The sequence below is a fragment of the Coregonus lavaretus genome (genome assembly GCF_964263955.1).
Source record: "Coregonus lavaretus genome assembly, chromosome: 8".
NCBI lineage: Eukaryota > Metazoa > Chordata > Actinopteri > Salmoniformes > Salmonidae > Coregonus > Coregonus lavaretus.
In genome coordinates this window covers 21,621,622-21,646,069 of record NC_139995.1, presented here as the reverse complement: position 1 = coordinate 21,646,069, position 24,448 = coordinate 21,621,622, and the positions used below count along the sequence as shown (strand labels likewise).

At 41.5% G+C, this 24,448-nt stretch overlaps 1 protein-coding gene across 1 annotated transcript in view; it reads left to right on the top strand.

Annotated features, from left to right (window-relative positions):
* The first annotated feature begins 156 nt into the window (after positions 1–156).
* Positions 157–24,448, top strand: part of LOC311133880 (ataxin-7-like) — a 38,969-nt gene continuing 14,677 nt past the window's right edge. Inside the window, exons 1-5 of the mRNA XM_084167485.1 lie at positions 157–281; positions 9,782–9,881; positions 12,026–12,241; positions 12,416–12,484; positions 18,560–18,664. Coding sequence (XP_084023611.1) covers positions 12,034–12,241; positions 12,416–12,484; positions 18,560–18,664 — 382 coding nt within the window. The 5' untranslated portion in view covers positions 157–281; positions 9,782–9,881; positions 12,026–12,033. The remainder of the gene's footprint in view (positions 282–9,781; positions 9,882–12,025; positions 12,242–12,415; positions 12,485–18,559; positions 18,665–24,448) is intronic.

Below are 24,448 nucleotides of genomic sequence, written 5' to 3'. Positions count from 1 at the left end.
GTTACTTGGCCCCTTTGAGAAGACACAAAATGGCGCCAGTTTCAGCATTTTGAAACCGCGTGCTGGCAGGGCTGCAACGTGCGTGCGTGCTGGTGAAGTGACGTACATGTCCCAGAATGCATTCTGGTAAACAGACATGGAAGCACCTGGTAAAGACCTCCACAGTCAGTGAGCATTGCATTCGTTATTTTTTCACGATCTCCTGACTTTAATATCTGCCACATTCAACAGATTTTCATCTGTCTGCCGTCACATTTGCATCCCCAACGTCCAGGACCCTTGTAAGTGTAAATACATCATGTTTCTATTAAGGCTGTTAATGACTTATGCTGTGCTTTTGCCAGCTTCATTGGAAGACATGGCTGGCCAGCTAGCTAGCTAGCAAGCTTACTTGGGCTAGCGCTAATATTAGCAACTCTTCGATTGATTGCAAAATTAGCTACATTTTGGTGAGCTGGGCATCTTTTACAGCTAATTTCACAGTCAGATAATATATTTTGTGTTTGAATCTGTAGTTATGTCATGTTATTCACTTGGTTTTATGTGATGCAATCTGGAATCCAACATTCCCAGAGCTAGCTAGCCAACTGTCAATTTGCCCATGGTGTCAAAGTCTGAGATGCAACTACAGTCCCTAACTAATATAATAGTAGTATCTAATATACTAATACCTGAACCAGTGCCTGGGCAGAGGAGACAATGAATATGACGAGATCATCGTCTCCTCTGCCCAGATACTGGTTCAACTAATACCTAGCTACCATAGAGCTATGTTGTTTAGCTAGCTAGTTAACTTCACATAGAAATAACGTTAACATGTTTAACTTCTGTTTCTGGCACGCTATTGGCTGCCTGGCCTACATGTTTGTTTTTTTGTGCCCTATTTGAGCAGCTAACTTTAATTATTTAGTGCAAATGTAGGGTAATTAGACAAATTGTTGAACTTGTGAACATAATCGTTGAGGGATGTGCACTTGACAGTGCAATGTCAACAAACAATGTCAATGCCACCATCAACTGTCAGATGACAAGTGTGTCATTTTTTTATTTTCCCCCCTCGATGAGCCACTATTAAACATGAATAAGTATGATGTTACTTTTAAACTTGTCTCAATGCTGTGTAAACTATGCATTTATAAATTTCTCGATGTAAAATTTATTTTGTGCAGAGAACATTGGTGTTGAGCGGTGAAATGCCCTCCAAAGAACCATGCTAGAGTGGCTCTGTGCCACAATGTGGTTCATATGAACAGTCATATGCGTGACCAAAGTGTGCATTGGTTTTTAATCAGTGTAACTGACAAACCCAACCAAAAGTAGCCTAAATACATTGTATAAAACAGGCTTAATTTTTCTTTCCTGCTGCTGTAAATCTTTTTCATTATTTTGACACAATTATGTCATTTACTCAAATAATACATTTAACCTACTAGATAGCTAATGTTCTTGATTAGTAATTGTTTTAGTCAAGTTAACAAGTGGGTCGCTCAATGTCATTTAAGCAAGCCATGACACCCACCATCTCAGATTGTTCTGAATCCTTTCTGTAGTTAGAAACAGAAAAGATTAACATTCCTGCAATGTTATTTTGTTGAAATAGAATTTGATATCTGAGAAATTAAGCAAATTGATTGCATCCAAATTGGCCATTTTATAGGATTAATATAATATTTAATTAATATAGTACCTATCATCTGATTTGGGCCAAACTTTTTTCTATCAATGAGTAAGACATGAGGAATCCAAAGAAATGGGCAAAAGACACCCATGGACTCCGCCACACCCCACACCAATCCCACCCCAATGAGTATATAGTATCAGTTCTCTATGGCTGACAAGTAGTATGGAGTTGCGGCTTGGAGTATTGTTTCTTCATCCTATGTAATGTATTCTTAGTGAATTTGAAGATGTTTTTTTACCCTGTTCAGAGAAATTAGTCATTGAAGTTAAGTTTATGTCCCATCCTACCTCCTGATATTACCAGGTTCTGACCACGAGATGATGCTGTTCCTGCTATTAGGTGATTTAACAAAAAAATAGAATCCTCCCCCTCAATGTTAAAGGGATAGTTCACCCAAATTAGAAATTACATATTCGTTTCCTTAACCTGTAAGCAGTCTATGAACAAGGTATGACAGCAACCCATGCTTTGGATTTGTTTACCTGACTGGCCACTGTTTCAAATGTTAACTTTTTTACATTTGTGGCACATCCAATGCAAGTCAATGGTACCTATATTGGCATTTTCAGGCTTCATATCCATCTATAAGTAACATCATGGAGTTACACAATCATTTTTTTGATACTTTAGAATGATTTGGATATGAAGTGTGAAAATACTAATAAAGGTACCATTGACTTGCATTGGTTTCGTTGAAACAGTGGCCAACGAAACCAAAGCATGGGTTGCTGTCATACCTTGTCCATAGGCTGCTTACAGGGTAAGGAAACAATAAAAAAAAATTTATTTGGGTGAACTATCCCTTTAACATTGAGGGTGGTATTTCTTCAAACCTTTTTCACCAAATAGAGGAAACAGCACCATCTAGTGGTTAGGACCTGGTAATATCAGGATGTAGGATGGGACATGAACCTAACAACTTAAATGACTAATTTCTCTGAATGGGAAAAAAAACATCACCAAATTCAATGAGAATACATTACATAGGATGAAGAAACAATACTCCAAGCTGCAACTCCATACTACTTGTCAGACATAGAGAACTGATACTATATACTCGTTGTTGGGGTGGGATTGGTGTGGGAGTCCGTGGTTGGCTTTTGACAATTTCTTTGGATTCCTCATGTCTAACTCAATGTTCGAAAAAGTTTGGTCCAAATTGGATGTTAGATACTACATTTATTAAATATGAAAATGAATCCTATGAATTAAAATGGCCAATTTGGGTGCAATCAATTCTCTTAATTTCTTAGAGATCAAATTATATTTGAACAAAACAATGTTGTAGGAATGCTAATCTTATGTTTCTAACAACCAAAACGATTTCAGAACAATCTGAGATGGTGGGTGTCAAATCCTCTTTCTTGTGCTTTTTGAGGTGGAATGACCCAAGTGACTCTTTCACTATTCATTTTCATGTAGACCAAATGCAGCTAATGCTAGCTGACCGGTAAATAAAGTAAGTAACTTAGACATTTTTGGGTCTCATGATTTCAATAGATTAGGCCTTCTTGCTAGTTACACAATTTGGAAAATGTGGCTTTTGAATGAACTAGGCTTAACTCCTCTAGTAATAATATATGCCATTTAGCAGACACTTTTATCAAAAGTGACTTAGTCATGTGTGCATACATTTTACGTATGGGTGGCCCCGGGAATCAAACCCACAACCCTGGTGGTGAAAGCGCCATGCTCTACCAACTGAGGTCTCTCCTATCATTGCTACACTATGTTGCTTACTGTGTAGGGCTGGGCGATATGGCCTAAAAATCATATCTCCATTTTTTTCAAACATGGGCGATTCATGATCTATATCTCTTTTTTGTTTTCTGTAAATTAGCCTTGTTGCACAATTAAAGGTCAATACACTGCATGTAAAATTATATCTATACTAAATATAAGCCTCCCACAACCATAAGACTCACTAATCATTTAATTATTTTACCAAATTTTTGAACCTGCTTTTTTCCAATAATCACTGATCTGGCCTTCAAGACTGTCAATGAAAAATTATATATTTTTTATTTATTTAACCAGAACCATGCACAATGCACATCCACTAATAATGACCAAGTTCTTGTAGCAGGCGTTATAGAAAATTAACACACTCTCATAAACAATCTCTCAAGCGCAAGCCAACGTGCTAGTGAGAAACCAGTTAATCTTTATATTTAAAGTCTAAACAACTTGAATCTATTTGCTTGCTAACAAGGTAGAACAGTTGAACTGTTATGAAAACACCCTCTTGTCCGTCTCCAACTGTTTGAACAACATGACCTATTCACTTTGTTAAGATATTGAAGTCAAGTGGCCTACCTGGTTAAGAAGATGCATATTTTGTCAGAATGAGAACAAGTTTCCAATTCGTGATATAAATGCATCTTTTTATGCTCATTACACATTTTGTAAAACACAGACTGGACAGTCTGTGGCTGAAATGCTGCTAGCGGTACAGAAACGGATCATTCATTTTCCACAGTCATGTTCATTGATACGCTTGTTTTTAGTAGAGTCTTCTCTTTTTATTTTATTTTACTTTATTTTACTTTGTCTCCCCAATTTCGATCTTGTCTCATCGCTGCAACTCGGGAGGTCGAGTCTTGCGTCCTCCGAAACATGACCCGTCAAACTGCGCTTCTTAACACCCGCCTGCCTAGCCCGGAAGCCAGCCACACCAATGTGTCGGAGGAAACACTGTTCACCTGACAACCGAGGTCAAAAAAACTATATTCTTGCGATACAGGCATTTGGAACATTGTGCTAAAACATAAATTCAAATTAATATATCGCCCAGCCCTTCTACTTCACTTAATCTAGTAGGCCTAGGCTAGTTGAAGTCATGATGCATCAGTGCTGATGTAGCCTAGGCCTATATTGTGTTTTGTGATTTAAGGGTGTGTACATATTTTTGGATTAAACAAGGCCTCACTAGTATGTGCAGCTGAGCAAAAATGGAAGAAAACTAAACTTCCGGAGGACTTATCATCCTTCCACTCTCTCTTCTCTACCTTCTCCTCCTCTGTATCTGCTGCTAAAGCCGCTTTCTATCACTTCTGGCTCTAACCCTAGGAAACTATTTTCCAACTTCTCATCCCTCCTTAATCCTCCACCTCCTTCCCCTCCCTCCTCCCTCTCTGCGGATGACTTTGTCAGCCACTTTGAAGAAGACGGTAGACGGTAGACGACATCCGCTTCTCTTTCACTCCTATTGAGTCCACTGCTCCCGCTCACAAAGAACTACCCTACACATTGATCTCTTTCTCTCCTCTCTCTCCAGATGAAATCCTGGGACTAGTGATGTCTAGCACACCCGACAACTTGCCTGCTCGACCCTATCCCCTCCTCCCTTCTCCAGATCATCTCTGGAGACCTTCCGTGGTCCTATGTAGCTCAATTGGTAGAGCATGGCGCTTGTAACGCCAGGGTAGTGGGTTCAATTCCCGGGACGACCCATACGTAAAATGTATGTAAGTCGCATTGGATAAAAACATCTGCTAAATGGCATTTATTATTATTATCATTATATTATTCCTCACTTCCTTCATCAACTCATCCCTGACCACTGACTGATTTCAAGATGGCCAGAGTTGCTCCCCTCCTCAAGAAACCAACACTCGACCCCTCTGACATCAAAAACTACAGTCTGGTATCCCTTCTTTCTTTCCTTTCCAAAACAGTTTGCTGTCTATGACCAACTCTCTCATTATCTCTCTCGATCTTCTTGACCCTAACCAGTCAGTCTTCAAGATGGCTCACTCAACTGAGACCGCTCTCCTCTGTGTCACGGAGGCTCTCCGCTCTGACATAGCTGACTCTCTGTTCTCATCCTACTAGATCTATCTGCTGCCTTCGACACCGTGAACCATCAGATCCTCCTTTCCACCTTTACAGGGCTGGGCGTCTCATATCGGCAGGTTGCTCGTACCAAGTGACGTGGAGAGGATTTGTGTCTGCACCAGGTCCTCTCACTTCAGGGCTCGGATTTAGGCCCTTTCTTCTTTTCTCTATACACCAAGTCACTCGGCTCCTTCATATCCTCACAAATGATGTCTCTCCTATCATTGCTATGCAGATGACACTCAACTACTTTTCTTCTTACCCCCTTCTGACACCCAGGTGGCGACACGCATCTCAACGTGCCTGGCAGACATCTCAAGCTCAACCTCGACAAGATGGAGCTGCTCTTCCTCCCGTGGAAGGCCTGCATGCAAAGAACCTTGGCATGACCCTGGACAACACCCTGTCGTTCTCTGCAAACATCAAAGCAGTGACTCTCTTCTGCAGGTTCATGCTACAACATCCATAGAGTATGAACTTTCCTCACACAGGAAGCAGTGCAGGTCCTATTCCAGGCACTTGTCATCTCCCGTCTGGACTACTGCAACTCTTTGTTGGCTGGGCTCTCCGCTTTTGCCATCAAACCCCTGCAACTTATCCAGAACGCTGCAGCCCGCCTGGTGTTGAACATTACCAAGTTGTCCCATCTCACACCACTCCTCCGCACACTCCACTGGCTTCCAGTCGAAGTACAGATCCACTTCAAGACCCTGGTGCTTGCCTACGGAGCAGCAAGGGGAACTGCCCCTCCCTACCTTCAGGCTATGCTCAAACCCTACACCCCAATCGATTGGTCGAAAAATGTGTATGTGTATTTTTCCATATATAGACATGTTTTTACACCCTATGTGTTTTAATAAAATCAACTATATGCGTTGAGCCTGTCTGATGGCTTTAAGATTATGGTTTGATGAAATAAGACAAATGCCTCGAGGGCGCCAGAGATCTAGATAAATAAAATGTAACCTGACCCAACTATTCTCCTCCTGCTGGCTTTAGCATATTCTGCCATTACACTGCTGAAGTTGCTGGTAATAGGCTACACGAGGAGTCTGCAACCTTTCTCATGTGGAATGCCAATTTATCTTACCATTTCTACCGATCTGCGTGCCAGTTATGGTTTTCATATGCACATTTTCGTGAAACGGTTTAATTAAATTTATAATAACGTCTTCATATGTCAAAATCATTGTCATGTGGTTAATCAAAATTCTATCCAAATCTAAATAAAAATTATACAAACCTAAAAAGTAACTTATATTGCCATTGCCAACTATGTCAAATAAATAAAGCCAACAAATAAAAACATTGCTGCCTGCATGTAGAAAATATCCTGATAAAAATAAGTATCCTATAAATCACATTGGCTACACATGGCCTGTCTGCAAAGAACTTGAAACATTGTATCAACTATTAACTTTGGGTCTGCCCCAAAGCTTGAGCTAGTGAACTTGTAACATTGTATAAAATATTCTGGGCCCTCAGAGTTTCCTGCGCCAGTGAGCTCGGGACAACTATTTTATGACGCTTCCACTGGATCAGAGCATGACATTTTACCCTTTCAAGCTGAGTGGTTATCGAAAGGGAGAGAGCTGGAAAGATTTTTCAAATACATTGAGGAACTATTGTAATTCTCAATGGATGTAAAAACAGACTTTGTTTGCTTGCAGTTTGAGGTGAAGAAAACATTACTTTGAGAAGCTCCACAGGTCATTAATGGTAGCGCGTTAAGCCAATCAGAAATACTATCAGATCCCCAAATGGGTACATTTTCTATGTCTACATTTACGCGCAGGCCAGGTAACTTATAGGCCTACTTCTATGCGTGCGAGTCCTAACTCCACATTGACAGGAGCGCTCCAAACAAAAATACAATGATTAAATTGACAACTCGTAAATGGAATGAAATAAACCAAAACTTGTTTCTCACAAGTGTAGCATAGGTTGTGCACTCTGCAAACATTGTGTCCACTCCGACAATGATAACGGGAAGACTGGAATAGTAATTTATTTTATATTTTATTATTATTTATCTAGGCAGGTCAGTTAAAAACAAATTCTTATTTACAATGACCGGCCAAACCCGGACGACGCTGGGCCAATTGTGCGCCGCCCTATGGGACTCCCAATCACGGCCGGTTGTGATACAACCTGGAATCGAACCAGGGGGTCTGTAGTGACGCCTCAAGCACTGAGATGCAGTGCCTTAAACAGCTGCGCCACTCGGGAGCCCGAATGCATTAACATAAATTACCGTAACCAAAATAACAAACATTGTATATTAGAAATTATAGGAATTAACGGTAAATGTACTACTGGTGATATATGTAATGGGGAATTGATATACACTAACAATCAAACGCAAACAATTCACACCATGAAGTTATGAAACAATGAATGTGCACAAATTGGCGGGAGAGGGCGCATTCTGGAGAGAGAAGTGCATTGTGCATCTGGGCGCATGGTCAATCCGACGGTGATACGGCCTCAGCAGAAGTCAGAGCATTCATACTTCTTCCGCTTCGTGGAGCAGTGCAGAGCTGTTGTCAAGGAAGTGAGTTTGTGTTTTCTACAGGATGTACCGCCCCCACCTACCGTCAACCAATCATGTCAATTCTGAGTTATACAGAGCCCTCTGCATTGTTACAACATATGGGAGTCGCATGGCGATGCGGTACAGAACTCGATTTGGCCTCTGCATGCCTCTGGAGGCTCCGCAATTGCGTCACATCCTCTATATGGAGCCTCCAACCACATTTTCAGATCAAGCATAAAATGGCTTTTAGTCTAGGCCTCCGCAATGGATTAGTTCACTGAGATGGATTAGTTTGATGAGATGGGCGCAAATATACACTATGTTCAAAAGTTTGGGGTCACTTAGAAATGTCCTTGTTTTCGAAAAAAAGCAATTTTTTTGTCCATTAAAATAACATCAAATTGATCAGAAATACAGTTGAGACATTGTTAATGTTGTAAATGGCTATTGTAGCTGGAAACGGCTGATTTATTTTATGGAATATCTACATAGGCGTACAGAGGCCCATTGTCAGCAACCAACAGTCCTGTGTTCCAATGGCACGTTGTGTTTGCTAATCCAAGTTTATCATTTTAAAAGGCTAATTGAACATTAGAAAACCCTTTTGCAATTATGTTAGCACAGCTGAAAACTGTTGTGGTGATTTAAAGAGACTAGTTGAGTATCTGGAGCATCGGCAATTGTGGGTTCGATTACAGGCTCAAAATGGCCAGAAACAAATAACTTTCTTCTGAAACTCGTCAGTCTATTCTTGTTCTGAGAAATTAAGGCTATTCCATTCGAGAAATTGCCAAAAACTGAATTTGTACAACGCTGTGTACTACTCCCTTCACAGAACAGCGTAAACTGGCTCTAACCAGAATAGAAAGAGGAGTTACATTAGAGTGCCCAAACTTTTGAACGGTAGTGTATATATTTGTTACTGCTCGACTAAAGAAATCTTGGTCGACCAACAGCCTAACGACCAAACAATCGACCAGTCGACTAATTGGGGTCAGCCCTAAAGGGTTTCATATTCACCACCTACACCTATTTAATGTCTTATCTTTGTAATACTGTTTTCATTATTCACATTGTGTTGAATTGATGAGTAACCTACAATGGTAAAAAAAAAAAAAAAACAGAAATTGTCTAAAGTTCTTGAAGTTAGTTCTGGGCCTACTGATGTTTACAATGCTTTTGTGTACAAAAATAAAATGGATGGCCTAATTATTATTACTGTTCTGTATTTAATTTTTCAACTAATTTTCTTGCTGTCATATTAGGCTACTATGTGTGGTGCATTAGAAGCCTACAGTTTGCAACAGTTTTTCTAGTGGAAATAATTGGTTTCCTGTGTCTAGCTAAATTAAGTTAAATGGCTCAAGCCCCCAACCCCCCTCAAAAAATGTTTTAATGGGAAAATGATTTTAGTGTTGTTTTTTCTCATCTTTGGAAGGGATTATTGCGCTGCAAACTGCAGGGCTCTGGAGTGGTTAACCAGGGATAGTGCTTATTGGATTGGATTACTCTGCTGCGGCGAGGAGCTCCATAAGTAGCTCATGTGCTAGCTTGAAAGCTGCCGAGCACAGAGCTACAGCCAGATCCACCAGGAGCATTGGAGGCGGTGTTATCTTCCAGACAGACAACCCTGTAATTCCCTAAACAGTGATTACGGCATCAAGACAAGGAAAACAATGAACCTAATACTAACTTTTCCCACCCGTCTCTTTCTCTATCTCACCCAGATTCCTTCCACAACTTGTGTGGAGTGACCAGAGATCACCCAAACCGATGAGGTTTTACTGATCCAGTTAAGATTGCGTTCCCTTTTCCACATTTGACAAGGTAAGGTTTCAGTGAGTACAATACCCTGTATTTCTACTCATTCTACACATCAATCTTGAGACTCACTCCACAGTCCTGCAACATAGCTACAATCAGACTGCTCTCAGGTCTGCAGTTTTTCAGCGGCCATTTCATTACAAAATCTCAATAAGATATTGATAATAAATTAGTAAATGTAACAGAAGTGGTACGACGCATATGAGTAACCTAGGCTGAGACCGGAAGAGCCAATGCCTAGGCCTTGACTTATTAGGCTGATGCGCTCTTCTGCTGCACCATAAACCTGAGTTCGAACCCCATGGGTCATATTGGTTCCATGAACTGGATGAGTCTCTGTCAGGAGGTCAAAGCGGGATGAAGTGTCATAGAGGTATCCCTGAGACCTGAAGAGCAGCATTGGCTCCTGAGTCAATGCCTTCTGATGCACGGAGGACCCGTTGGTCCCATAAACAGTAGGCCTAAATACATATGGTATAACAACTGCATAGACCAACATGGAAGTGTAATATTTATCATTTGTAATTTCAAAGTCTGTCAGATGCAGACAATTTGCCAAATAATATTTTATTATTGATTAGTATACAATTATTTAATATTTGTAATACGTTAACACTGTGGAACCATATACAATCCCCCATAACCAGCTCCATCACAGCATCATACCTACACATTTCGCTGTCTGTCATAAATTGTTGCACTGATTAGTTGTCATTTATAGGGCTAGTTTCTGCCCACTTGTTATTTGTCCTTTTAGACTTTTGTAATGGCAGTAGAAGTTTTGCCCATGCAGTGAAAATGCATTCAGTAATTTCTGGTTACTACTGGTAAGCAAGATTAAAAACTAAATATGGTTGTGTAGGATTTCACCACTTATTAACATGTTATGAAAAATGTATGCACTCACTTAACTGCATGTCGCTCTGGATAAGAGCGTCTGCTAAATGACTGAAATGTAAAATCTTATAACTTTCACTTCGAACTTCAAGCCTGTATGGCAGGTGAGGTTACAGTGTACACTATCTGTTACAAGTTGATTCTGCCCATGAGTAGCAGGAGTAGTTTAGGCCTGTGCTGAGAGTTACAAACATGAGATAATATGAAGATACATCCGAATCCCATTTTGAAAGTGGAAGGTATACTTCCGAGGAATATTTCAACGCTATAAAGACCTCAGACATTCATATTTTTGTAAGACCTAATCTACAGACTCTTATATAACTGTACATCTGAATGAAGTCTTTTAGAAAGGTAACCGTGAACGGATAGCTTTCTTTCTGCTTGTTTGGTGTAAAGTGTTCCCAATTCCTAGATTATGGATGTAGGAATTCCATCCATGCGTCACATAGCACTGATGTGTTGCAAAAGGTTGTGAGAAATATGAATCTGTCAGTACTGTAAACTGGAAAGCAGTCGCGCTTTAAGGAAGTAGGACATCAATGAATATCTACTCCCCCATCCCGCGACAAAAAACAGGTCCCTGTCTTAATTGTTTGACTTTAACAAGCATTTTTATATAAATGAACTGTTCGGTCATCGATGTGCATTATCGAGGGTGTGTACCCTCTCTGTCATCATTCTGAAGTTGGAAGCAAGAGTGATTCAGGTTGTTATGATATAATACATCGGAGCATATTCATTTGATCAATATTAGGGCACTGTAAAAAATAAAATAAAAATAGTAATAATATGTTACTATAACTAACCACATTTTCATTAATTAAACAGGTTTTTCGATAAAAAAAACCCAACAACAACTAATTACTACAATGTGAACTGTATCAATTAGGCATAGGCTATAAGAAGGTGATGAGTATAGTATTTATTTTCTAGTTGACAACATATTGTTGTCACATCCCGTGTAAGTGACCTGGATTTATTACGTTTAATGCACTCAGGGAGGTGAATTTAGATGTTCCTCCTTAAAGTTTTATCTGCGATATCTGCGATTGCCAAGACTGTATGTACCGGGGGACGGCCTCGCACACATGCACCCGTCAAAACAAGAGCTATTCCGGTGGTGTCCTCTAGCTTCTGAACACATAATCAAAGGGATTAGCGTTACGGAAACATGCGTTTGCCCGAGTCTATCAATGAAGCAATCCTGAGAACACCACAACGCTGACTGCCGTTTTGTTACATTCTAGCGGAAAGAATGTCGGAAAGGGCCGATGATGACGTCAGGGGGGAGCAGCGCAGAGTGGCCAGGCAGCTAAAGCAGCAACAGCAGCAGATCCAGCGGGGAGAAGGCTCCACAGCAATGGCGACTGTTGCGGAGCGCAGATCCATGCCTAGTCCAGAAATAATGTTGGGACAGCCTTGGAGCAGCTGGGTCAATGCTGCCAAACTCCACGGCAACGACGGTGAGTGCTCGTGCGTACTGGATGTGTGTGTAGAATCGAGACATAACGATGATCGTGAGCTTTTTTGCCGATTGCGTGCAGTTTTTGGAATATGAAGAAACGCTACTGGTAACAACAGCAGAAGCAAGCAAGTGCAACTATTTATCTCAGTGTGTAATCGATTGCCTCTTTTAGGTGCTGAATCAGAGGAAAGTTTGAAAGAGTTCGGGAAAAATCGAGAAGCCATGCGACTGTGCAGAGATGGTGAGTGTTCTCGCTTTTGTCAAAGCCAAGGTGTGTTTTGGATTTGTTGGGTTGCACCGGCTGAAATCTGGTTGTTCTGTTTAACAAGTGCACCAGACTGACCGGTGACAACAAAAGTCTGATCAATCAATGATATAGCCCAGGAATCTGTGGCCACTAGTTGACACCTTGAAGAGGGGGCTCCTATCCTCTGACCCTAAGTAGGTGCACACCACAGGTAACAACCAGGGCTTATTCAGTGGGGTGGAAAAATATACATGTAATGTAATAAAGCTGAAATGTATGTTTGTCTTACACAACAGAGAATTATAAATCTATTTTACACCATAATTTCTGTCTGACTGTTAAGTATCATTGTGCCCACCTGAAAAAGCCTGTGTGCACGGTTAGGGGATGGGCACACTCAGTGTGGTGATGGCACTTTCACAGTTAAAATGGGTGCAATGAGGCTTTCATTAAAGCTAGAATCTTAATTGAAACAATAAGAAAGCGGACTCCCCGCCTCTGTTTTGGTTAAAAGCTGAGGGAAGGGCCTGGAGAAATATAACTGTTCGCAAATTCATAGAACAAGTCATAGATGCAAGGACTAACCATCCATGATATCAGACTTAGAGTTTTATTCATGTTTTGAGGCTATACAGTGTTTGTTTACATTTACATTGTTTACAAACATTGGACTAAAACAAGCTTATAAGCTATATTCTTCAAGAATCAATGCATATATATATATATATATGTGTGTGTGTATATATCTTTTTTTTTAAAGTCCAAAAATGAATGTAGCAACTAAGGATTCTAGCTTTAAAGTGGCAATATGTAACTTTTTGGGCAACCTGACCAAATTCACATAGAATGTAAGTTATAGGTCTATAATTCTACTTGAAATTAAGTCTATGAAGCGGTAGATCTGTTTTATGTGTGCTATTTCTAAGCTTCCCATTCTTAAGTTTAGTTTTAGTGTTTTTTTTTTTAACTTAAAGTTTTGTACACCAGCTTCAAACAGCTGAAACAACAATATTTTTGATTTTGGAAAATATATTTCACAGCATTTTAGATAGTGTAGAGATTCATTTTACCATCTTATTTTGTCACATAAACTGAAATTAGGCAAACTATTCGAGTTTTGGCAACCAGGAAATTGCGCCGCGATTTCTGCATAGTGCAACTTTAAGAATAACTGCTATTCTTGTTGGAAACGGTCTAAAACCTCAGATGGCTTTCCTATGTTAGTTGAATATTTATAGTGCTACTAAAGTACTACACATTCACATCTTTGTTTAGCACATATTTATATTAGCACACTCAATAAAGTACTCATAATTTACAATATTAACAACAAAGGATGACCTTACTCTTTGTTTTGGCTGCTATGATCTATAATTGATTTATTACATGGGTTGGTGTCAGTGATCTGATCAAGGCTGTCTTGAAATGTTAATTACCATGCTATAAAATTAGAGAAGCCCAAGGCTGTATGTGCAACACTGACATAACAAAAAAATTGAATGCAGTCAAACGCATTTAATTATATTTTGCCACATAGCCATCAGAAGGCATAGTGGTCCTTTTGCAAAAAAAATCTGAAGAATATTATGTTTTTTAGTAATGGTGACAAAAACGGTGCTGTAAATAGTCACTCTAGGCTGAAGTTACCCGTAAGCACAAATCTAGGATCAGCATAGCCAATCCTAACCTTTAGTATAGTAACAAGATACTGTCCTCAGTGTAAAGTCACGCTACAACTTGATTCCCAAAAAGCAACTTGTAAAAGTAAGCACTATACATGTAAGGACATCATGTACTGCACACAGTCAGTCTAGTCTTTACTCACTGTTTGGGAAGTAAGAACGGAGATGAGAAAATAGTCTGTTCTATTCATTAAATATCTATAAGGTGAAAGCTAAATTCTCCCTTAATAAGTTACCCCACTTATAGTCAAGAGAGCAGGGGAAACGCCTCGATCACACCTACAGTGTCATTGCGTTTTGGTACACCAGAAGTACATTCATTTCCAATGGAACACTGTTTGCCTTGCAGCATTGCGTTGCAGAGGCAGTTGCAGTGCGTTCTGTGTGTTGCATATGTTAGATTTCAAGAACGTATGCATCAAATTGTATGCGTAGACGGCTTGACGGAAATGGTCGCAGAAGGTGAATGTTGAACTTTTGTTGCACACATATCCAGATGAGGTGTGATTGAGGCTAAACTCACCCCTGAAGTCCTCTATAGCTGTCATGTGTCATAGGCCTACACTTGTGATGTCAGCAATACGTAGGCAGCTCATTTCAGACTTTTCCAAATAGCTTTTTTTCATGTTGAAATGGAAGGGGTTATATACTGTAGCCTACTTGTCAGGGCACTTATCTAACAGTGCATTTGCATTGGCAAACAATGGTGCCAGTGTGCGCACCGCAGTGACATTGCACAATTAAGAACAAATCACTTGTATGCTAGAGGTCTCACAGAAGCCATAACAGAAGACCAGACCTGTCTGATTTACACACTTATTTCCAGGCGTAAAAGGAGCCAAAACTGTTCAGCAAAGCACCTGGATCCAGACAATTTTGACATGACCTTCATTTACATCTTAACTTTTTCTCAGGAAGACCAAGAAGCTTGTTGACAGAATGTGATCAGGAAAGTCACTGTTGTGCTACTGCATTAGTCCAGCTACAATAGCCTATTATTACAGTGATTCAGGAAACCTTTTCTTTGTGTCATTTAGTGCTTGTTGGATCACTAAGAGGAGTATGGACCAGAGCTCGGTTTGTGTAGAATATGTAATTGAAATGGGGATAATGTTGGCTCCAAAGGTTCGAAGACAGTTCCATTTTAGTGAGAATGCTAATTCAATTGGTTGTTTTGATACGTTTGGTGCCAATGTGGAAGATAGTTTTGTCAAACCATATATCTACACACCTGATGGGGACTGAGAATGTATGCCACTGCCCGCTGATTCTGCAGAGGTGAAATGTGGCAGTGTCTCATAGTAGGTGTTGGCACTGTGAAACAGCACCAGCTACATGTCTGAAGGCCTCAGAGTCTGGGCCTTGTTCGTCAGGCAGAGGATTCCGGAACTGTTTGAAAGGACCTGAACAGACGAAGTGAAATATCACTTCTTTTTGAAAATGAATGGAAATATTTGCTCATTTTAGTAGAATGAGAACATGACCTGAACAAGACCCAGATGTTCTGAACTTTGTTTTTCCCTAATTGTTTGTGTGACCTGCAGGATCCAATGGGATGATATTAGTGCAGTAAACTGCTGTCTGTAGGAAAACAGGGGAGCACTGATCGTGTCCTAAAAACATCAATAGAATAGAATACGACTTTATTGTGTCCATTGGTTAGAACAGAAATGTGTCTTCTGCCTTTCCCAACACCCAGAGGTACACACACACTCGTTGAGAGGCACAGGGTCAGCAGCAGTGCAGCATCCCTGGATGGAGAGCAATTGTGGGGGGCTAAGTGCCTTGCTCAAGGGCACAACTGCAGGAGATGATACATGGGATCAGAGACCAGCAGGCTGCCAGTTCAGTTCCATTTCCATTTTTCTGTTGACCAGCCTAGGGCTTTAACCAGCAACCTTGCGGCTGCTGGGCCTCTCTAACCTTGAGGCTACTGCCACAAATGCCTTCCTTTCCTCATTCTCTCTACCTCATCACCATGTATAGGTGCATGCACTGGATAGGGTTTCCACCATAATGGCCTCACCTATCACAGCCTCACCTATTGATTACAGTTCAGTGGTCTTGAAAGAAAATAGATGAGTACAGGACGGCTGATGCTAGGGTGTGTCCTTAGTTGGACTGCAGGCCTACTGGCTCCACACACACCAGCTCCTCTCCTGTGTTTTATATCACATTGGGTCCACAAACTCCTACATGCTCATCAGGTCTGGAGTGTGTCCTCTTGTCTTTGTCTCCTAGCACATTGTCATTCAGACCAAGCCTTGTGAAATGGGGGTACTATGGCTTACCCTGTGGATGACTACACCACTACCATGACTCACCACATATCTCCCTGGTGGAAAAGCCGTTCCTACGCACGCACACACATACACACACACGCTCCAGAGTCCAGACATGACACACTCACATATTGGAACATGACTGAGGGATTCTCTCCTCTGATCTGCTTCTGAGTTCACTCACTCCCATATCTCTGACTCGCCTTCACCTATTTGACTGATAGCAGACTGAGAGGGGGAGGCTGGGGAATGTAGTGGCAGCAGGTCAGAGGTTGCTGCCCTGTGTCTGTGTGTGCAGTCAGCCTCTGTGCTGTGTGCCTCCAATAGCTGCTACTACTCTACCTAGATCATTCATCACTGCCATGGAAAAGGATGGTGAAATTAACTTCTCACTCACTCACTCACTCACTCACTCACTCACTCACTCACTCACTCACTCACTCACTCACTCACTCACTCACTCACTCACTCACTCACTCACACCTTCACCCGCTCTCCCTCTCTCATCTCCATACCACACAAGTAAATGGAGAATGAAATGGCACAATGGAGCTTCACCACTTTTGAAGTCAGGCGCTTCAAGTGCAGTGCCACTGCCATGTCCTGAATGCAGAGTGGACTGGTGATTCAGCTCATTTAAGCGACCAATGGACACCCATGATAGCCAGTGTGAGCTTTTGCATAGGAATTTAATGCGACTCCTAATTTTTCCTATGAAAACAATTTCACCTTGTCAACTTTGTTTTCCACTCATTTAGATATGAAGGGTTTGTTCTTAAGAAGGTACGGTTGCATTTAAATCATTCGGTAGTAGACCGTAACTCTGTTTGGTAGGCCTATGAACTCTTTATATGTTAATTAACCAGACATTTTCATCTGAGCCAGTAGTCGATACTTCCACCTCAGTGGTAGGAGCTGACACTTAGTGAAGTGGGCCCAGACACTAACCCTGTGTGAAGTATGGGTCGGCTTGTTAATTCCCGCTCCACAGCAGCAAATGACTTCCCTAAGAGCACAGGTAAGCTTTTGTGTGGACATCGCTTGGTGACGTTTCAAGTGTCCTCAGCTGTGTGTGTGTTACATTTTTTACATTTGAGTCATTTAGCAGACGCTCTTATCCAGAGTGACTTAAAGTTAGTGAGTGCATACATTTTTCATACTGGCCCCCCGTGGGAATCGAACCCACAACCCTGGCGTTGCAAACGCCATGCCCTACCAACTGAGCTACAGGAGGCCTCGTCTGCCATGGCGGTCAGGCGGGCGCTCTGGGTGGTTTCATAATTAGCCCCTTCATTAGCTCTTTGTAGTTCTCCTTGTGAGGGTCTCATCTTCTAACGTACCCCTCTGATTTCCATGATCATGAGGCTTTCACCAAAAAAGGAGGGAGTCGTTTGTGAGTGGTGGTGTTGAATCCATCAAACAACCAATCGGATCTGTTTACCTAGCATTTAACTAACACAACGACTGACAAAGGTTAAATATTTTGACATTGTTAACTGCATTCAACAGGTAATGTGGTTTTCTTGACACGTAAGATAACATGCATTCCTGTGAATAATGGTGTCCTTTTTTGCCTGGATGAATGTATCTATTTGAATATTTGCAGGTATGGTACATTAAAGCCCAAATGGCAGTCTCTCTATCGCAGTTGCTCTCCATTCTCTCTTGTTTATTTGAAGTCGCATATCATTCAGAGACTCTGCCACTGGCTGTATTTCTCCTGCCTACTTTGTTGTGTAGCGAGTCTGTGTGTGTGTGTGTTTGTTTCTGCAGCAGGTAACCTTTGGAGTGCTGGCTCGGTCCTCTTTATCACTAGGTAGTTTACGTAAACGTAGTTTCCTCTACTGTGAAATGGGGCTAGTACCTAGGAGTACCCTCTGCGTTTGTAATCTCTGCACCTGTACAATCAGTTTTTCTCTGCAATGATTTATCAACCATAACCATCCTAGAGTATTTAATGCTAGTCTCCATCTCCCTCCATAACACAGCATGGTTTGAAATGTTTCATTCAGCAACTGCCTGTGTCTACCTCCTACAGTTTAGGCCAGATACTGGTTATCTTCATCCTGTTAACCTGTGTTTTTCTCTCCCCCATGGAACCACAGACATGCCCATATTTGGCCAGTGTCCAGCACAGGATGACTTCTACCTGGTGATGTGCAGCCACTGCAGTCAGGTGGTGAAGCCCCAGGCCTTCCAAGCGCACTACGGTAAGTCTCTCTCACACACACACACACACACCACTCATGCAAACATTGTCCCTAAGGGCTGATCCAGGGTCGGGGTTTATATTGTTTTGTTTTATAGCTCTCCTGATGGGAAAGGTTTGGGCAGGGAGAGAACTAGGGATGGGAATTGCCAGGGACCTCACAATACGATATTATCACAATACTTAGGTGCCGATATGTGTTGAGATTCTCACAATTCTATATGTATTGTGATTCGATACTGTGATTTTATTTGCGAAACATGTCTGCAGCAGAGGGACAAGATAGAGCCATGAGAAAACAACATGTTTTGATCAGTCAAATTGGCTACCTATTTAAAAAGATGGAGAATAAGCTATGAAGGAAAAATAGTTTTGGTGCAGGTACAGCCAATTAGCGCAAAAGTAATATTGCAATATTGTCAAAACGATACGATATATCATCAGAAATATCCCGATATGGAACTGTATTGATTTCTTTCCCCCATCACTAGAGAGAACATTCTAGACTTGTGCTTTGGGGAAATCTGCTTGGCACTAATCTCTGTCAGGATGGCACACTACTGTGTGTGTGTGCGCATGTTCAAACACTATCAACCTCAGGAGGATTAAAAGCACACCTCCCGTTCTCCACCTCTAACATGAGAAAGGAGCACTCCGGCTTTTGATTTCCACCGCCTGAGAATTTATTGTTTTATAATATGCCATTTATTTTAGCATGTTAAGCTGTCCCTGAGACATCTGAAGATGTCTAAAACATACTAGTTTCCCTCTCCACAGTGTGTTAGTTCTTAAACTGGCTCTTTGGCCGGCACGCTGGAAAGAATTGAATTTATTATGGATTTCAGAATCAAGGGATCGCTTTGCTGTGTATCTCGTTAAAACCAGCCTGTTGAACCCTCTATGCACACACTTGCGGCACGCACACAGACACACACACACACACACACCCCTGTGCTTCAGTGCAGTTAAGGGAACTGCTCTGTCCACAGACACAGTGAGTGCCTATGAGCCAGTGTGGTGGTGTTAAATGTAAACTCTCTCGCTCTCTCTTTCTCTTTCTGGTTAGTTCCTCTCCACGGTGGGCTGTTATGCGTCAATTGGCATGTATAATTCATTTATTCCAGCTGTTCTTTAGGTCAAAGTTTGGAGACCTTTTAAAATTGATTTCAGTGCACTCTTCCACTTACCGTTATCATTGATACCTCTAGTAAAGAAGAGCAAGGTGCTTTCTGTTGTTCCTTGAGCCATTTCATTTAAGGATTTTTGTCAATGAAATAGCCTAGTCTAAACTGGCAGATAACCTTATGTTATGGGTCATTCTTCAATATTTTATCGTTTTATCATGTTTTCTAACACATACTGTATATTGGATAGGTCAGTGTTCCGACTCCTCACTACATTGACAGAGGGAGAGCGTTCTAATCTTTTAGGCATGCTTTCAGAGGCTTTAGTATGGATCTTTCAGTCCTTATAAACTAATGAGTTTGTAAAATTGCATGCAAGCAGTTTGCTTTTTAAGCTAAATTGGAATATTAATTTTCTAGTGTAATCCTGGTGAGCCTCTAGCCTATATCTTCCTGTGGGTGTCAAAACCAATGCCTCAATGGCACATCCTTCCATTTCTACTCTGGGCTGATCACTTAAGTCCATCTGTGTCCCAATATGCATACATTACTACACTGCACTTTATGTTGGTGTGGACATTGGGATCAATACCATTAAAAGTGTCCAGTCAAGGCCACAGGGCTGCAAAGGAATCACTACTGTCCTTTTTACTATGGGGTGTTTGTTTCTTTCTCAAAGGAAAGATTGAATGAAAAGCTAGGCCTATAATATTTCATAACTGGTTGTTGCTGGTTATACAGTTATCAGGATTGGCCACAAGATGGAGACACAATAGCACTCAAGTGTCATTGGGAACACTCATTGGTCGTGTGTCAAGAGTCAAGACAGAGCAATCATGGACTAATGGCACGTGAATATAATAATAATAATAATAATAATAATATGCCATTTCGCAGACGCTTTTATCCAAAGTGACTTACAGTCATGCGTGCATACATTTTTGTGTATGGGTGGTCCCGGGGATCGAACCCACTACCTTGGCGTTACAAGCGCCGTGCTCTACCAGCTGAGCTACAGAAGTTCATACTTTCCACAAATTGAGGATAGCCTAGTGCTGGTGTGGTTGCGCCTGACTACTATAGCTTAGTAGTTCATTAACCTCTACGGGATCAATTTGTAAGTTGCTCTGGATAAGAGCGTCCGCTAAATGATGTAAATGTAAATGGGATCGGTGTCCCGTATACGGGACAGTTGAGCTAACGTGCGCTAATGTGATTAGCATGACTGTTGTAAGTAACAGCAAACTTTCAAGGACATAGACATGTCTTATATGGGCAGAACGCTTAAATTCTTGTTAATCAAACTGAACTGTCCAATTTACTGTAGCTATTGCAGTGAGAAAATACCATGCTATTGTTTGAGGAGAGCGCACAACAACAAAAAACGTATCACGCCAATTGGTTTGATACATTCACCTCTGAAGGTAAATAATGTACTTACATTCAGTAATCTTAATCTTGCTCTGATTTGTTATCCTGAGGGTCCCAGAGATAAAATGTAGCATAGTTTTGTTTGATATTCAAATGTAACTGGGTTCTACAGTTTGAACCCCTGTTGTCTCTGGCTCCACACCCACCCCTCCCGGCCATCTAGATGTGTGAAAGTTAGTGTATAAGCTAATGATCTGTTATGTATGACATTACTGGGAGTGTGTAAACTTACATTTTGTATTACCATATCATTTTTGTATGTTCTCTATAGTTATGTACTTGAAAATTTATCAATTCGGCACATTTGGGCAGACTTGATACAAAATAGTCCAGTATTGCAATGCTTCATTGGATCAATCTGAAACTTTGCGCACACACTGCAAAATCTAAATTGCGCCTAAACAGCAATATTATATTGTGGCCTTTCTCTTGAATTTCAAAACATGTTTTTTTGTTTGTATTATCTTTTACCAGATCTAATGTGTAATATTCTCCTACATTCATTTCACATATCCACAAACTTCAAAGGGTTTCCTTTCAAATGGTATCAAGAATATGCATATCCTTGCTTCAGGTCCTGCACTACAGGCAGTTAGATTTGGGTATGTCATTTTAGGCGAAAATCTGATACTTAAGAGGTTAACAGAACTTCCACTTTAGATGTTGTGCAATAACATTAAATTAGATAGGATGAATCTGGCTTGGATCATTGTCTTAAGTCAGATAGTGTGACTATTCCACCTGCACTGATCTGTCTCGGGTCTCGCAAAGGGTAATGGGATAGATCAAAAGTAGTTTGGCTACAATGTGCTGTCTAATGTGCTAAAATATCACCTAGGTGACATCGTCTGCTGAAAAACAGTCTGAATTAACCTAAGCTAAAACAATAAAAATGTCAACGTTTTACATATTTTTTACATCTAGCTAAGGATTTTTGTGCCTCACCGAGCAGTATTTCTGAAGTTTGGCAGTGGGTTGAAAGCTAGCATAAATGTGTCCAACATAGCTTGCTAGCTGAGCCTGTCAATGAAATGATGCCGCTAACCAACCAGTGCCTATTTCATGGAGTTAATTGAGAGCGCAGTGATAGAAAAAATGAGGAACTATGTTTTCATGTTTGAATGACGGATTGTCGGGAATCTCAACATTTTAGGATGAGTTCCACGTCCTACAGGACAGATCGGTTGAGGGACGAGCGTCGCGTAGGAGTGATGCGATTTGACGTAAGACAATGGTCTTGGATAGCTCACATCCACTGGTACCACAGACTGTCTGTCTCATCTTCATAGTGATAGTCTCAGTGAATTGTAGAGATAGACTAGTCATTATGAAGCTCCATAGTAGGCCTGTTCATTCATTAGTCTTCCAGTGTACAGTGTGTGAACGCAGGACTCGCCAGTGCCTCTCTGAAGACTACTGGACTTGTCTGGCCAGTGAAACATTAGTGGACTTGTCTTCTATAGAGTAATGAGCTCATCTCTGCAAGGCACCAAAGACGGACCTTCATTTTCTGCACTGGTTGTAGTCTGTAGTTTTACATGACTTTCATTCCATGAAGCCACTGTGTTGCTTTGTTGTGTTGCTGCTGGTAGGAAAGGCATTAGCTGAGAGAGTCCGCTAAAGTTCAGTGCACTGTGATTCTATATGCTGTGATTCTTCTCTCTCTGAGGGCAGATCCACTGAGCTTAACACAATCTAGACTGTTTCACCTCATTCTCCTGTATTGCTTGAAGCCCATCCATATGGTGTATGGCAGGGGTAGGCAACTAGATTCAGCCGCAGGTCGATTTTTGTCGGAGTGAATGGGTGGGGGGCCGGAACATAATTTGTATAATTTTTTTACTTTTTTTAATCGACCACAACTAGGCCCAAAAAGAGATTGTATTTGAAAATAACAATAATTTCATACCTTGATTACATTGACACACGATCACATGCATACATACAGGTAACTGGCAAAATAAAGAAACCACCAACATAAAGTGGCTTAATAGGGCGTTGGACCGCCACGTTTTAAAAAACAAAAACGGGGATACCAAAAAACAATGCTTGCGGGATGGTTTTGGCCGACAGGCCGCCTGTTGCGGTCCCCTGGTGGATGGTGTGTTTTGACAGTGGGGCTATATGCAGAGTTATATGCTCTGATGAGAACAGGCCTGCACTGTTGACAGGACTATGTAAATACACCATCCACACCATATGAGGATGCAATCCACCAACTGGTTGCTCTAAAGCAGATCTGGTTTTATTAACCGATTTCTACAATAGTGTTGTCAAGGTGTAAGAGGATATTTTAAGGCCTATTCCTTTTGATTGGGCCTTTTTGTTTTATGTGTAGCCTACACTGAGTGTACAGTGTGTAGGCCTATACTGTATGCCGGGGCCCACTATCCAAAATGTTCCCCAGCCAGCCTGTCTCCTCAGTAGCCAGGGATTCCACGGAGAGAAGATGGTGTGAGAATAGACCATAACACTGCTCCTCTCCTCTCCGTCACTGTTTTCCTGTTCTACTGGTCTGCCAGGACCTCTGTGGCTGGCTGGCTCTCTCAGCGTTTGGCAGGCGTTGTGGGAACGTCACGCTGGGGAAGCCTGCTTGTGCTTGCGTGTGGGTTATTAAGCAACTTCTGAGCTGGACTGAGCAGCAGCGATGGGTTGGGGGGTTGAATGGGAGGAGAGGCTGGGTGCTAGCCTAGCCTGTTAGCAGGAAGACAGTGTGTCATGGGCGGGAGGGTATAAGAGGGAGAGGCCCTGGGGGGAAGCTCCAGCTTGACTCAGGGAGGAGCTTTGTCACAGCAGATAGGCTGGGCTGGTTTAGTCTGTGTGAGGAGGGAGAGGAAAGGCCTGGGGTTGTTGCTCTGTTAGCTAGCTGGTGTAGTGTAGAACTGTGGGTGTGGGGCTAGGAGTGGTTGCTGTGCATTCGGTCCTGCTCTGTTGCTGCTCACCCACTGAGACAGCCTTGGCATGAAGCCCAGATCTGCATGGAGTTAGTTGGAGTTTCGTATCTATGTATATATCTATCTATCCATCTCTCTCTTGTGCTTTCTCTCCATTCTCTTATTTCTCTACTCTCTCACTGTTTCCTCTCATACACTGATTGTATGTATATTTCTTGGTTTCTCTGTCTCTCGCTCTCTCCTTCTCTGACACATGCTTTTCTTCATGGCTAGAAGATGAAACCGGTTTTGTAGTGCTGCTCTGCTGGTTGGGAGGAGGTAGTGCAGTCAGTGTTT